Raw genomic sequence first — 17,465 nt, 5'->3', positions numbered from 1 at the left:
AAAAACAGGAGAGTAACTTCAACAAATTTAAAGTTTACTACCTAAAATGGTAATTAAACAAGGATATTACAGTCTTATTCAAAATCACATATACGAGCCACTATTGATATCATCATCTTCAGTAACTCCATTAGCTCCATTAAGTAGTCCATAATTTGTGTCTAGCATCAATTGATCAGTATCATATCCATCATACTCAGAGTCGGTTGGGTAAGTGGACTTACTTCGAGAGCTACATGCACCTCTACTACCAACCGGTCGACTTTCTTCACCAAGAATATCTTGCAAATCATCCAAAGTTACATTATCACCTTACCGCCAAGTCTTCCAAGTTCTGTGGATCCAACCATTCATCATTTTCATCAAGTTCATCAAGAAAAATAGGATCACGAAATATCCCCGATATATCGGCCAATATCGGACGATATTATCGCCAAGATATCGTATCGCCGATACAATGCTTATCCTACCGCTCTAAGGCCGATATCCGAAATATCCCCGATATCGGCAGATATTGACCACACTGACTAAGACTACAAAACAGATCGAAGGAAGCATTGAAATTTTTGAAAGCTTGTTTGCAAATGCTTGCATTGATAGGGTGCTACATTCTGAATTCAATAAATAAGAATTTGTGTACCACAGAAATTTTCAACTATTTTTCAAGGTGAAAAAAGATTACATCTTTAAGATTCAAAGACTCTTGAACTAGACTCATCAACTCTAATTTGTAATACCATCCTAATGTTTATTCTGAATCAATCTCCATTTCCTTTCTGCTCATTTTAAGAGATTCCCGAAAATCTACACAGCAGATGGAACTGGTTTCCTATATAATATATATACCCACCCAATTTTTGGGTTTTACTAATCAATAGGCTTATCGACAGAGTCGTCGCTAGCATCGGCAACTTTTCCTGAACCCCGTGTACCCATTTTTGTGAATGAACCCAAGCCTGAGATACCCATGAAGCTACTACTTTCTTCACTGAGGGTAAGAGATTTCCTAGATTTTGTTGGCTTCGAGGAGTTGAGATCAATATCTAATTCATCACCAGTTTTTGTCTTCGCCACCAGTAATTGAGAAATGTTGCTTCTGCAAAAGGGGCAGACTGGGATGGGAAGGAATGTGGTGTTGGGGTTGGGTTTGTTGTGGCAGCATAGGGCTAGTGTGCAGTGCGCACACATTTGGTGACCGCAGCCTTGGACTTCAATCGTGCAGACTTGATCAAAGCATATGCAGCACAATTCAGCTTCACTGATCTGCAATGAAGCAACAGACATACTGTATTATTCTCTTGATTCTGATGCCTGAATCTCAAGCCAAATAATACCAACTTTATACGTTTAGAGAACTTATTATACCCGCATATAATCTAGATTTACAAGTTGCCAGTGGGAGGAATCTATTATCTATTACCTCGGAGATATTGTCATCAATCTCAGCATCAGAACGTGACGGTGATGGAAGCGAGTACGGTGTTCCTTTAAATATATTCTTCTCCCTCTCCTTGTTAGCTTCAACAAGAGCCCTCTCTAGAAGAACCTTAGCATCTGGATTAAGCTCACTTATGAATTTCAGAGGTGAAGGCCAAACAAGAGGCTCTGCTGCTGAAGGGTTGAGCAATGCAGCACATGCTCCATGTTTATATTTGACTGCAACTAAGTATGGAATTCTTCTGCACATTAACAAACCAAAAATGTGAATCATAGACCTTCAATCTCAACCCAGAATTTGAGTCATCTATTGACTGTCTAGGCAAAATTCCATTTCAAACAATATGCAAAAAAGCAACAATTTTTTTTTTTCAAAATCACGTCTTAACTTCTTCAAATGCACCTCTAGTCATGATATGTACTGAACCAATCAAAGTGAGAATCAAGCAAAATGAAAATTTACCCAGACGAGTCTCTTTGCAGCCGATCTGCTCCCCAAGCAAGTAACTCTCGGATGCAATCCAATGAACCACCACGAGCCGCCAAATGAAGAGGAGTACTCCCAGGGCAACTACAATTAGCACTCCATCAATTGAAAGATAATCCAATCAAAAGAAATTCCACAAAGAAAACATTTCTACACCAATATTTACCCGTATCCACTGGTAGAAGCACAAGCAAGAGATCCACTGTCCAATAAAATGCGAACACATTCAGGTCGTCGTTGACGAGCCGCTAAATGTAATGGAGTTGCTCCTTTACCATCTCTAACATTTACAAATCTTGCAAATCCCCTGTTTTCATTTCAAACCCCAAATAAGCCAAATCATTCATTTTTTTTTCCTAAAACCAATTACATTTCTAAAAATGTTTAAAAAGCAAAAGTAATCCATACCAAGAATCTGCAACTGGGGTCGATTGAGCTGCCGAAAGAATGGCTTGTAAGCAGTCAGAATGACCATAATAAGCAGCATAGTGTAAACAAGTTCTTCCACTTAGTGAATCAAACATCAGTATCTGACCAAAATCATACACAATCAAGAATAAGTTCCCGTTTCTAACAAAATTTAGAAGAAGAAAAAAAAAACAGAACCCCAAAAAGTGTCAATTTCAACATACATTTGCTCCTGCTAGAATCAACATCTCCACACACTCAATCTTTCCATGCATTGCTGCCAACATTAATGGAGTCTACACCAACCAAAACAGAACAAAATCAAAACAAACCCCAAAAGGGCCAAAACAGAACTGCTCACATCATCACCAAAACAGAGATCCTTACTTGTTTATTCCGATTCAGTATATCTGGATTAATTGATTTCCCCAACATCATGGAAACAATCTGTAACGAAACCCCATCAACAAAAAATCAGAAAAAAAAAAAAAAAATCCTCTCACAGACAATTTCACAAAAAGTTAAACTGCAGCTAGTGTTCTGTACCTGGATCTGGCCATTAGCAGCAGCAATATGAAGAGAAGAAAGCTTATCACAAACAGTAAGCTGATGTATCAAACTTGGGTTTCTTCTCAAAAGACTCTCAACACATTCTAAATCACCAATTTTAACTGCATTAAACAACCCACCATCATCACTATTTCTGGTACAACTCAATCCTTGACCCATTGTTCTCCAAACCCAACAAACCCCTTAAACTTCTCCCTCTATCTTCTTCTTCAAATGTGTTTGATCTGTAGTAGTACAACCACCATCTTCTTCATCAAGAAGTGGTGGTGCTTGTGGTGGTGGAGATGGAGGAGGAGGTGGTGGTGGATCATTTGATAAAAGGTGATTGATTGCTTTATGTAAAGAAAGAAGAAGGAGAAGAATAGAAAGAGACTCTTGGAGTTCGGACGGGCAGGTTGACCGAGATTAGAAGATAGAGATAGACTGAGAAACGGGCAGTTTTAGGTCAGATTTGAATATTAATATTTGTCAGTTCAATTTCCACTTGTTCAACTTCCAGTTTTTTTACTGACAGTAGATCTACCGGTTGTTCATAAGTGACAGTTTAATTTTCTCAAATGACCTTTTTACCCTTAGACACTCCGGTAACCTGTGCCTTGGGAGTCTGAAAATTGTATCCGGCGAGAAATTGAATGTAAGAATCAATAATGTCACTAGTTGGCTGACCGGATTCCACTAACGGATGGAATTTGCAAAATTTCATTTTTGAATACGAAAATGATTGATTGACCGGGAAAATTCACTATGTCTCATATAAAAAAAACGTCCCTTATAAATTCTCCATGATGACCTCCAGGGGCTCCAGTTTTAATGTGAGACTCTGGAGAATACAAGGTGAATTCTTCCGGTCAATATAAAACTCTTGTTCTGAATATTGTTTTGGCATCACTGGTGATATTTAGTAAAAATAATGAATCTAGTTACCAACTGGGAACTAAAGATTAAGACAGTAAATATTAGGATGGTAAAAATTTAAAACAATGCGGATGGGTCATGCGTTAACTTCATAAGAGGCATAAAAAATTAAATTGTTGTGTTGGTTTTAAAATTTTGGGGGTGCTTGAGCAACCAAGCCACCCCTCAATTCCCAATGGAGTGGTTGAATTGCCAGGAACATATTCTCATATAAGAATAATAGGTCGATGAAATATGTTTGTGTCGTGTTGTGTTGTGTCGTACTATATCCGCGTAGTTTACACTAGCTAGGAATAACTTATTAGATTAGTGGTGTAACTACCTCAAACAAATTTAGAAATTCTAGTCATGAATTCCAAAATGATTTCATTGATTTGCCTCTTGATTTGTAGGCGTTGCAACGGTAAGTCACACCTATATGGGTTTTGTTATTCTTTCTCGAAAGGCATGCATAAAAATTCAAATACCTCCTAAAGTTGTTATTAAATAGTCACAAATTTGTTTTGCAAAATTAGCTACACATGATGATAAAGAGTAGATGATTACACATGATGATAAAGAGTAGATGATTCCCTCTAACAGTAAGTTTAAAAATGGAATGACATAACAAGAAATCAATGGTTGATGAGACATATTTTTCTTAGGGTTTGAAGAGACTAAGAATAGGAGATCCCAACGCTAAAAGCATCAAATTGTGGTGGGAATTATGACTTTCTTAAGCTTTAGCTTTAGCTTAGCTCTAACTCATGTCCAATATGGAAAAAAGTATGTGTTTTTTTCTTTTGGTTTTCGCTATTTGAGTCACTTTAAAACCGTATTAAACAAGCTTATGCTAAAAATTAATAGTTACCCAACTAACAAGCATTCTAAGAATGATGCATTTTGAAACTACTTTGGTGGGAAAAGAGTTTACTTAAGAAAGTTAGAGAAACTTAACAACCTTGTCTTGTAAAAGAAGCGGGTTTAATTTTGAAGCATGTTAACTATGTAAATTTCTAATTTTTAAGGCTTTACATCGGTGAATCATTAGGTAATGACACAAATGATTTGTGTTTGAAATTTGTTGACACCGAATTTTGTATCATAAAATAACAATCGAGTGATGATAGACATATCGAGGGTAAATTTCGTGTTACGTCCCGCCTGTCGTAAAGCACACCACCAATAGGATTTAAAAGAAGGTCACCTTTGTGTGTGAGGGCCCCACAACTCTGTAAGAATCGGAACTTATCTTGGGATTTTTTCCTTGATTGCTTTAGCATTTCCGACAACCAAAAATATATTGTTTTTCTAGGTATATGGTTCTGAATATATGCATCCGAAGATACAATAATTATTTCTTTATGATAGGGTTTGTAAGGACCCTCAAACTCGTCAACGCTATTAGACCGGTCAAGAGACGAATTAACAGCTAACGACTCGATTAGATAATATAGATTTAAATTAATAGAAACTAATCTAACAAATGATCTAGTTATGAAATTAGTATCACTAGATGGGTCTCGAAAAGTTATGTGAGATAGACTACTCGAACGTGTCAATCGGATATCAGAGAAGAAGTAATCATCAGAACTCTATGAAGGGAAAATTAGTTATTTTACATCTAAACCGACTGGGGCTGCCTTATCCTTTTTCTGGGTGATTGATAATTTTCATCTTCCTTATCATCACCAAACGTGTCGAGGAGAAAATCAATTATCTTTTCCTTTTCTCTTTCTTTCTTCTTTCTTCCTCTCATCTGTTCTTTCTTCTCCTCCTCTTTGTCGAATTCTTTTCAAGGAATTGAGGCGAGTTGTATGAGAAATTCATAAGAACTTAGTAGCATGTTGATCTGAGGAAGAAGGTGATGCTGCTGTTGTCGATTTAATTCTGGAAAAGCAGAATTTTGGTAAGCCGATTTAGGGTTTCGACTTGATTGATTATTCTTTATGCAATCGTTTTGTTTTGATCGAATATTATTACATTTATTTTATATATTAAATTTCTGTCTTTAATAGGGAGGGAAACCGTTTACGAATATTACCTTAATAGGACGGGAAACCGTTTGCGAATATTACCTATTAGGCGAGAGGTCGTTACGAATATTATATTATATATTATCTGGGGAAATCATTTGTGTGCATATCATACTCGATGGATGTGTTAATTGTTCTCATTTGCTGTTGAACTTTAATTATTCTATCTCTTGGTAATATGTTAGTGTGATTACTTGAAAGTTATTTGTTTCTATTGGGCACCCTTTGGGACGATGTGCTCACTTGTTCCCACGTCAGTTTCAGTAATCCGAAGATATGGAGTATGCGAAGATATCCGTTTCGTAGCTTAGAGCTTTATCGAATCTAGTGTTCTTGTGTATCTTATATTATATGTATTCTTTCTTTATTCTGTAAACGACACATTATTATATTCATATCACTCGAGAGATTTCCAATTGTATAATATCAGTGTGTATGGGTATGTTCTGGGATTAGCTTTTGAAATTGAAATCCTTAAGATCATTAATCTAGTTTTGATGCTTCAATTAGGTTGTAATCTTATTATCTAAGCATGTGATTAGGTTGGGGCGTCACAGGGTTATAGAACACACATTCTAGAACAATGGATTTTTTCTATTATTCCTTTTTCATGTGGGAATTCGACTCTCTTTAAAGCAAATCCCATGGGAAATAGGATACTACTTCAAAATGACGCAGTGTACTCTAAAAATCTATTATGCTCTCACTATGTTTGTCACAAGTATTTCTATCTCAAGCTTGTTGTCAAATTTAGTTATCAAAAGTATATCTTGATTTCTAGTTTACATTTAGACAAGTCTCAGATTAGGATAGAGTGTGTAGTTGAGATTCATATATCACTGCGTTTTACCGTTTGAAGGCGAAGATCAACAGGAGCTCTGGAGTTCAGCAAAGGTAAGTGAAGACTGAACCACCTGTTTCTCAAGTTTTCACCTTTCTATCTATCAAATATTGTCGCATGAGTCAAGTTTTGAGTCAATTGTATCCTAAATATCGTTCTCGAAATATGCTAAGCTTAAGAACATGTTTTCATACTTGATGAATTTGGTTAAGAACAATTTATTTCTCATGACCTAAATTATGATTAATCATTTTAAATTAGCCTGGAACAGTGATATGTGTCATTGATGATATTCGAGAATGTTTCATATTGATTATTAGGGAGATATATAACTACTGTAAATATGGATATATGACAGTATGCATACCAGTTCACATACTAGGAGAACTGTTATAAGTCCAAAGCCGCAGTACACGTACCGGCGCATCTATAGTTCGACATCGACTTTTTGGTACGCATACCCGGTATCCATATCATAAAAAGTATGTGAACTCGTGAACCAGGAAGGTCGCATACCTAGTATGCAAGGCGAAAATAATTTGTTGGTTTCAAAATCGGAAAGGTACGCATACCAAGTATGCATACCATAAAAGATCTGTGATTTCCTCAACTTGTTTTTGTCTTAAGGGTACACATACCCGATACACCTACTATGACAAGAATATTCATAAACTGGTACAGTACACCTACCCGGTACACGTACTTACCCTGTCGAATAATTTCAGATGCATCAGAATTATTTCTATGAGATAATCGGTATTTGAATAACTCTCTAAGAACAAATATAGACATGATTGATCACATTTTTTACTCAAACTAAGTCTTAAAGTGTTATATGAAAATGGTTAAGCTTATTGTTCAATTGTCTAGTTTCGGTTAACTTTTATGAACCAAGCATTATACACGGTTCGGTTACGGTTCATCCTAACCAGAGTGTACATTCTATCATTTAGTCTCAAGTCAATATTTTCATCTAACAGTGATTATTGATTGCTTGATCCAAAGCTACCTTAGCTTAAGTCTAAAGCAACCTTGATCTTGAAAGTCTATATAAGGAAAACCTCAAACAACTAGGAATTTTGAATCACTTACACTATTCTTGTGTAATGTCCTAGTTGTAAACTAGAGTCGTCCTCTCCTTAAAACCCTTCTAGGGTTTAGCGACTAAAAAGACTTCACCTAGGGATTCGTGAAGCCAGGTTCAACTATCGTTATCTTGATAGTTCGTGTATCCTAATCCTGTTTTTATTGTCGAGCCTCGTTCCAAGAAATAAGATAGATAGAAATCACGAAGTTTCTTCGTCTCAGACTTTGTGATTTCAAAAGTTTAAACTTGTGAGGTGAATAATAATCTAGGCTGCTCTTCGGGAGTCATACGACCGAACTTTGAGGTTTGCTAGACTTTGTGTATTGCAATCGATTTCCAACCTCACCTTGATCTTTGATCAGAACGAAAATAACATATAGGCTTATCTGTGGGAGGTAGATTGGTTTAAAGTCTTCAATTAAGTTGAAGTAACTCTTAGGATGTAAAAGACGTCAGCTAAGGGAATCAATTGCGGCAGAGTCCTGCTAGGATTCAAGAGGCGTAAGGAGCACGACTGGAACTGAATAGTTTAATTCGGTCTCAACTACATTCCAGTCCGAAGTTCTAATAGTAGGCTAGTGTCTATAGCGGTTTAATACAGTTTGGAGTTCAAATTTGGATTAGGTCCCGAGGTTTTTCTGCATTTGTGGTTTCCTTGTTAACAAAATTTCTGGTGTATGTGTTATTTCTTTTCCGCATTATATTGTTTATTTTTACAATTGAAATATCACAGGTTGTACGTTAAAATCAATTCAAGTAGATAAGTCCATCGTAATTGTTGGATACGACTTGATTGATTCTTGGATATTGATGTTTGGAATCGTTCAAGTACTCTCACGGTATAATCAGGTTCACAGACTAGTCTTTGGAACATTCTGATTGTGAGAGAAAGAGATGTAAGTATTCATATCTTTTTTGACTGGAATTCATTAAGTTGAACTCTCGAAATATATTTGAGTTTAGTCCATACAGGTTACCTAATTAAAAAAAAGTTGGTGGCGTATTTTGATACCCCACGTTTTCAAAGGTATCGTATGCTACTCCTGCTAGTTCCTCTCCCAGGTGATCTAAACACATTCTATTGCACAATATCTCTCCCCTATTCCCATCAAGATTGTCAAAGACGAATACCAATTTTACTATGGCTGGTGTAGCAATCACGATTCGCACGGTGGGCGAAAAACTCATTTACCTACTCTCTTTTGCAAACTCATTTGGAATTCTTGTTAGTTGTTACCCCTTCTCTTATGGACAGGGTGGGGGCTGTCAAATGCTATCTATCTAGTTTTATATCTAATGAAATCGATTCACAAAGCACAAGCAGATCCTGTTGTGTGGGTCTATAAACGTGCTCGATCCCTATATGCATTGTTGCATAGGCCTACTTGGTTTGGTACTTTGCGCATCACAATATGTGCCCTACCAAAGCCTTCTAGGAAATGTAATGTTCATGTATCAATAACATTACTTTGAAAAGCCAATAATATTGCCTCCTTGGCTTCATCTACAAAGACACAATATTTTTGGGTTATTGGACTCTTGGATTTGTTCAAAATTAGTAATTAAATTTGAAAGAACTAAATACAAAGAATTGAGCAAAATGATAAAGATTCTTGAGCAATGTACACTCAACAAATGGATCATACCACAAGAATAAACAATTTTATTTATTTATTTTAATAAAAAAGTAGTATTTTTTAGATTAAAAATAATATCTTTAACTAAATAATTTTTTAATTTTTTAAATTACATCTACACGAGTTGGATCAAATGTATCTGACCAAATCATACGGCACTAGTTCACCAATTATCGTCAACTTTACATCTAGGATATATTTTTGGCTGGTTAAAGGGACTGCAGAGTGTGCGACTGCACGCATACAAGTGTTCATATTTTATTTATGTGTCGTACGAGTTTAGGTACTGCCCCGGCGCAGTCCATATTGGACTGCAGAAAAATTAAATAAGATGATTAAAGGGGCAAAGTAATTGAATATTTGAATTAAGAACAGGTAAAGAGGAAATGAAGCAATAATTGAGATTGATTTGGCATGGTGTGAGACAAAAAAATAATACACGAAATGTGGATATGTGGAGAAGAACTTAGGAACTTGGTGTCACATTGCATTATTTATTTATCTCTTTTCTTTTCCAGTTGATGAGTGATTCATGAGAGATCGTGATAGGTAGAGTGTCAATAAAATGTACTCTAATGTTTTATTTTATTAACACTCTTCTCTCTAAATATATAAATTTAAAGGAGTAGGAATAGTTAGTAAGTAGTTAGACTTATTCTTAACATGATTGTTCAGTTAAATATTTGTCAACTGCATGTGATAGTGAAGTCTGTTTTTGGCGTTTGTAAGGTTTCGACTTGGAGCTTAGTGAGGTAAGATGTTTATTGATCGCCCTAATTCTATGAGTGAAGTAATGAATAGTGATCAAGATTTAATATTACTGCACTTGGCACGGTTCAGTTATTAAGCCAACCGGAACCAAAACCGAATACTTTGGTTATTAAGATTTGAAGATCGATAATTATGATCGGCCAGTTGGGTTCCATTTGGATATAAAAAACTCTTTTCTTGTTCGAACCTGAATGTTTTCTCTCTACTCCTGCAGAAAAAAATATTATTTTTGTGTGTATATGTACGTTCTTGAGGTGTTTTTGGCAAAAGAAAGTTTGAAAAGAAAAAAATCATTCAAAACACTTTAGACAATCACAACAATAAAATGATAATAAAAATCGAATCCAACTTATCCAATTATCCAATCAAAATTTGAAAAAAAAAAAATGAAATGTAGGATCGAGTAAGAGAGAGGAGAGCATACGCGGAAGCAATAAACGATTACATTGATAATCAAATTCGGTGTACAATTCTTATGGCTCAATAGCCTACTTATAGTCTCACAAACTTGACGATCACTTAAAGTATTTTCCTAATAAAATCAAACTCTAAACAAAGACACTTTCCTAACATAAAACAAACTCTAAATAGAACTCTACTAGAACTCTCTAGAACACCTTGTTTCTCAAGTTTACCATATCTTGGTTTAACTTCCAACATCCTCCCTTAAACCAAGATATCATTCAACGAGAATTCCGTAACCCTCTTCTACTCCTCAGCTTCTTCCATTGATCAACGTTAGCACGTCCTTGTCTTTTCTCATTTTCTATTCCTCTTCTTCCATTGATAAACGTTAACACATTCTTGTCTTTTCTCATCTTCAAAGATACCACCAACAAACCCTTACTCCTTGATACTCAATTATAGCTTATCCCAATTTCATGACCATACCGGAATTCCGTCAATCAACAAACTCAATTCAAAAAATGCAGCACCAACTGCAACTTAGCGAACAAACCAATCTTCTTCTTTTTCTTAACAGCAATCATCAACCATCACAAACTTCTTTTCTTCTTCATCTTCATCGCAGCTGAACACCATCCTTAACAAGCTAGAAACACTATTGTTGTGATGATTGGTAACCATCCTTAACTTGCTAACCAAATACGAAACCGAAATCAAAAATTCATCACCGAGCATTGTAGCTCATGCTTATCTCTTGTTTACCTACTTCACTCGCAGGATTTCCACACTCTTCAAATTCTACACTGGAATTGCTTCATTTCTCTATTCAAATCCCCACACTAGGATTACTTCACTTCAACTTATATACTTCACTCGCCTACAATCTTGTTGTCTTCTCACACATCACCCTTGGTGATTGCTTTACTTCAATTTCTTCACAACCTTACTGTTGTTTCTTTTTCTATTTTCTTCTTCTTGTAATTCTTTTTCTTTATTTCTTGTTACGCCTTCTGCCACAAGCAATAACTATCACAAAGTCTGCCACACTTTGTAGGATTTTCAAGTTTCTGCCACAAACTCTTCAACCACCATACTAGTTTTGACTGACAGGTTATGGAGAAAATACACGCTTGTTCTCCAGCATCTAACCCATAATGGAGCGAGAAGATACATGCTTGTTTCTCTACCATCTAACCCATCTGTCAGCACCACCGTCTCTCGGCATCAGTTCTTCCCTTGTTCAATGCTACGTTCCACAGCACCCTTGTTTACTGCCTCATTACCGGTCACAAACACCACAATAACCCTTTTGTCTACTTTCACAAACTCAGCTTGTAATGTCCACAGAAACTTCCACCATTCTGTTGTCATCTCGAACCCATTCACACAAGCACTCTTTAATCTCTACACGAACCATAGTGATTACAAACCACAGTAATTAACCTTTTTTTACGCAGAAACTGTACCTGATCACACCTCGTTTCTTTAGATTGTGAAACCCTTTTCTCGGATCATGGCAACAGTACCAGACCTCCCCTGAATATAGGTCGTTTTGAAAGAACCCAAATCTCTAGCAACGTCAATCTCCTCCCCTGGATCAACAACATCTACTTTCCTGAATAACACAACGAGCTTGGACCACTTCTCTTCCTTTCCTTGTCTTCTCAGCAACACGCAACCACTGGGAACACCAATTCTTCTTGGCAACATCAACTAACAACGAGAATCACCAAGCTCGTCATTCTTCCCTGTAGCTTTTAACCCCTTTTTATTTAGAGAAGGTCCATAGTTCTTACGTAGAAAAATTGCAAAGAAAATAAAAAAGTGTTATCAGTGTTTTTTGAGTATTCGAGAAGGGTTGCTGAGAAGAGTACAGAGCCAAGGTGGATAAAGGTCAAGATGGAGCTGTTTAGGATTTGTTCGTGAAGGCGTTTAAATTTTTTTTGCAAAGTTCTGATTAACTGACGTTTTGGTTTTGCTGGAAAGAAGACGTAAGGCTAAACCTAGGGTGGTTCAGTTCGTTTGGTTGAACTGTCGAAGTCAAGGAAGGAACAACAGCTCGAGCAAGTATTGAGAATTGTGTCAAGAGAGTTATTAAGAGGAACAATGGTACGTGTTGAATGTGTATGGTTCAGATTAGATTTCACCACTACATAAACGCACATTGTGCTAGGTCAAAGCTGGGCTAGCAGAAGTGAGAACGCTGTAAGATTGCTGCCATTAATGGTGGACGATGAATATTTGGTTGATCGCTTCCAAAAGGTTTCGTTGTTGCTGCCATTAACAGTTTCGACATTAAATGTTGTTATGTTCTAACGATGGGGATAGTTGGTTGTTGTCACAATTTATGGAAGTAACGATGAAGATGGGTGATGGTTAGTAACACATGGAGAACTCGACAGTATTGCTGGTGGTGATCGTGATGGTGACTGAGAAAGAGCTCGTGCTGGTGATGAACTTCCATGGAAGAAAAGAGAAATTGTTGTTGGAATTGGAGCTGTGTGTTTCAAAAAGGAAATAATTGTTTATGGAAGTCACGGAGAAACTCGGTTTAAAAAAATAACAAGATTGTAGGCGAGTGAAGTCTATAAGTTGAAGTGAAGTAATCCCAGTGTGGGGATTTGAATAGAGAAGTGAAGCAATTACAGTGTGGAATTTGAAGAGTGTGGAAATCCTGCGAGTGAAGTGGGTAAACAAGAGATGAGCATGATCTACAATGCTCGGTGATGAGTTTTTTATTTCGATTTCGTATTTGGTTAGCAAGTTAAGGATGATTACCAATCATCACAACAATAGTGTTTCTAGATTGTTAAGGATGGTGTTCAGCTGCGATGAAGATGAAGAAGAAAAGAAGTTTGTGATGATTGATGATTGTTGTTAAGCAAAAAAAGAAGATTAGTTTGTTAGCTAAGTTGCAGTTGGTGCTGCATTTTTTGAATTGAGTTTGGTGATTGGCGGAATTCTGGTATGATCATGAAATTGGGATAAGCTATAATTGAGTATCAAGGAGTAAGGGTTTGTTGGTGGTATCTTTGAAGATGAGAAAAGACAAGAATGTGTTAACGTTTATCAATGGAAGAAGAGGAATAGAAAATGAGAAAAGACAAGGACGTGCTAATGTCGACCAATAGAAGAATCTGAGGAGTAGAAGAGGGATTACGGAATTCTCGTTGAATGATATCTTGGTTTAAGGGAGGATGTTGGAAGTTAAACCAAGATATGGTAAACTTGAGAAAAAAGGTGTTCTAGAGAGTTCTAGAAGAGTTTTATTTAGAGTTTGTTTTATGTTAGGAAAGTGTCTTTGTTTAGAGTTTGATTTTATTAGGAAAGTACTTTGAGTGATCATCAAGTTTGTGAGACTATAAGTAGGCTATTGATCCATAAGAATTGTACACCGAATTTGATTTTCAATGAAATCGTTTATTTCTTCCGCGTGTGCTCTCCTCTCTCTTCCTCTCACCTTGCTCTGATACCATATGTAGGATCGAGCAAGAGAGAGGAGAGCACACGCGGAAGCAATAAACGATTACATTGATAATCAAATTCGGTGTACAATTCTTATGGCTCAATAGCCTACTTATAGTCTCACAAACTTGACGATCGCTCAAAGTACTTTCCTAATAAAATCAAACACTAAACAAAGACACTTTCCTAACATACAACAAACTCTAAATAGAACTTTTCTAGAACTCTCTAAAACACCTTGTTTCTCAAGTTTACCATATCTTGGTTTAACTTCCAACATGAAACGATAAAAAAAAGAGAAATAAAGTAATATGAGTAGTCACTAGTCGCAATACTTCTTCATGTAAGAGACACTTCCGTTTTATTTCATTGTGACCTTAAGTTGGACTATTACCTGGCCGTAAGAGCAAGTCTTATGGTGGAAGCATTCCATCTTCCATGCCACCTCAGCTTTCAGAATCGTTCATAGGAGATCAAGTCTTATGGCGGAATCATGGAAACGCCAAAAAAGAATAGCGTCTAACGCACTAGCGTCTATTCAGAATAATGTTTTTCGTCTTTTAGCGTGTTATTCAGAATAGCATTTATTTGGATTCCACACACCATTCCAAAAAACCATGGATATACCTTGCAAAAAGTGTAGATGGCACAATCTTGGAATTCCATTATGCTTGACATTCCACACTTTTTCCAAGTTTTGAATACGTTTGATTTTACCATAAGACTTGCTCCAAAACTAAGCTTGACGAACAAATGCAACTCATATACGAGGTTACATAAACCCAGTAGTAATTGCACCCAAGGCTAAACGCATTGATCACGATTTTCTTTTCAACCATTTTAAGAGGAATTTCTTGTTTAGTCCAGAAAACCCGACCCGGGTTAATCTGTAGTCCAGCGGGATAAAACATTTGCTGGATGGTCCAACAAAGTTTCAAAAAACGTAAAATTACAAAGCTACCCATGAGAAGAGTCCGTGCAAAACTTTAATCATCTTCTACAGTCCAGCGGCAGAAATCAGTTTTATCTTCTTTTGTATTCACTCAAATCTGAAGATCTATAGTACGATTTTGAGTTCCAGTTTCTTTATTTTTCCTGATTTCAATTTCATCTTCTTTATTTTAGTAAAAACTTAAAATCTAGGGCACGATTTTGAGTTTTATCTGAAAATCTAGGTCACAAAACCCAAATAATTCATCATCAAAGCAGAAGAAAATCAATGGGAAAACCCTAGATTCGGTGAAATCAAACAAGATTTTCCTATATTTTTAATGGGTTTTGGATCTGATTTTGTTATTCGTTTTCTTGTTACTCCTTCACCAACAACAAAAAGGAAGAGAAACATTGTTACTCCTCCACTATCAACAACAAATACAGAGAAAACATTGTTACTCCTTCATCAACAAAATGGAAGAAAGCATTTTTACCAAAAGAAGATACAAATCTAAAATTCACTTCTAATTTCTCTTCTAAAAGGAACAATACATATCAAGATGTAATTTTCTATAGTTAGATTAGTGTTATGTGCATGATCTAATAGTACATATTACATATTTGTAGTACTTATTAATATGTAATGTTGAATAATTGGATTATTGTTGCGTGTACGATGCAGTACATATGAATATATATTTTTGTATTATGTAAACCCTCTTTACGCTCTCTATAAGCATCAATACATATCAATATGTATTGTTGTACTGTGTTACTTTGTACATATGAATATGTGTTGTTGTATTATGTGAAACCCTCTTTACGCTCTCTATAAGCATTAATACATATAAATATGTAATGTTGTATTGTGTTAATTTGTACATATGAATATGTATTGTTTTCCTTGTTGTTGTGTGTATGCATCTGTACATATCAATACGTTCTATTGTACTATGTAAAACTCTTTTTTAGTTCTCTGTAAGCATCAGTGCATATCAATATGCTTTGTTGTACTAAAATCTCTTTTATGCTCCCCACAAGCATCATTATATATCAATATGTACTTTATCCAAAAGTGATTCGTTGATGCAGTACATATAATTATATATCGCATAGACCCTTAACCCTAGTTTATGCTTGAATATGATACTATAGTACATATTGACATGTACTAGGTTATTAATTGATATACCATATTAACATGTACTGTAATAGATACGAATATGTACTGTGTAAAAGCATTAGTTACTGATATGTATCATGTGAAACCAGTGAACCTTATTTCTTTTGTACTGCAGAACTAGCCTTATTTCTTTTATCCTTATCTTGACTAGTACTGTAGAAAACTTGCACTTGTATTAGGTCATATCAACATGTGCTACCTTGCAAGAGGAAAATAACATGTAAAACCAGCATGTTTCTGATAAGAAATATTGATGTGTAATGCTTGAAAAACGGGGTAGTTTTTGACAATGTCAACTGTCGCCAGTACATATTCGATTATACTGGTAAAAACTGCAGTACATATCTGGTTGTACTGTGATAAACTTGGTGGTTTTGACAGTGTCAACTGCCAGTACATATTTTCTTATATCGTGAAAAACTAGGTGATTTTATTTCCCTTTCAATAAATATTTGTTGCAAAAATTGGTTTTAACATTAAGCTTTTATGGAAAAACTTATTAGTTGCAGCGATGTGCACATGTTGCGGTGTATAAATATCTAGAATTTATCAAGTCAGCAGAAGCTTGAGATTATAAATGTGTTGCATAGAAAACGGGTGCTAAAAAGACTGTAAAGTTCGGAATTGAAGGCGTTGATCGTCACTTATTGTATTACAGCAAGGCATAACTCCGCTTGTTTCAACTTCTCCTTTTGTTTCAGTGTACAAAGTTTACTTAATGAAAGTTCCCCTCTTGAGTACATTTTTTTGTATACTGTGGTTTCTCCGAATACATCATTTATATACTGTAGTTTTTCCATAGCATATCATTTGTATATTGTGAGTTCAACTCATATTTCCCAATAAAATCTTTTTATTTTGATAAACAAAGTATATACAATAATCTTCCAAAGTACATGACTCATAAATCCTACTACAAAGGCAGGGCTAGGAAAAGGTTAACAAAAAAATATTGGAAACCTTGAATACAGGCAGTACATCATCTACTGTAAAACCTGATGCACAAACTCAATTTTTTTTGTAATGTATAGTGGCATTGAAAAGTAAAGTGGCGTTAAAAAGTATGAAGCCTTAAATAGTGGCATTATATATCTTGTTGTAATGTAAAACCTGGCGGCAAAGAAAATTCTGCCAAAAAAACATAGCTCAACAACTCATCAAGTTGATGAGATATTTCCTCCAATCTCTCTCTCATCCTTGATGTCTACAACCTCAATGACTTGTAGCTGCATCTCCAGCGGCCATAACTGTTGTTGTTGTTTGTTTTTTGAATTTAAGCTTCTTCTCAAACATCACCATAGCTTGTTATAT

General features: G+C 35.7%; 1 protein-coding gene across 1 annotated transcript; it reads right to left on the bottom strand.

Annotated features, from left to right (window-relative positions):
* Window positions 1-594: 594 nt before the first annotated feature.
* On the bottom strand, window positions 595-3,266 carry LOC113311099 (putative E3 ubiquitin-protein ligase XBAT31). The gene is made up of 8 exons (XM_026559950.1): window positions 2,879-3,266; window positions 2,720-2,779; window positions 2,557-2,628; window positions 2,333-2,454; window positions 2,091-2,231; window positions 1,901-2,008; window positions 1,421-1,679; window positions 595-1,263 (listed from the first exon to the last, which is right to left on the bottom strand). The coding sequence occupies exons 1-8, from the start codon at window positions 3,059-3,061 to the stop codon at window positions 868-870; spliced, it is 1,341 nt and encodes a 446-aa protein (XP_026415735.1). The 5' UTR covers window positions 3,062-3,266; the 3' UTR covers window positions 595-867.
* Window positions 3,267-17,465: the final 14,199 nt, after the last annotated feature.

This window comes from Papaver somniferum, chromosome 9 (assembly GCF_003573695.1).
Source record: "Papaver somniferum cultivar HN1 chromosome 9, ASM357369v1, whole genome shotgun sequence".
Lineage (NCBI taxonomy): Eukaryota > Viridiplantae > Streptophyta > Magnoliopsida > Ranunculales > Papaveraceae > Papaver > Papaver somniferum.
This window is presented reverse-complemented; position numbering and strand designations above follow the sequence as displayed.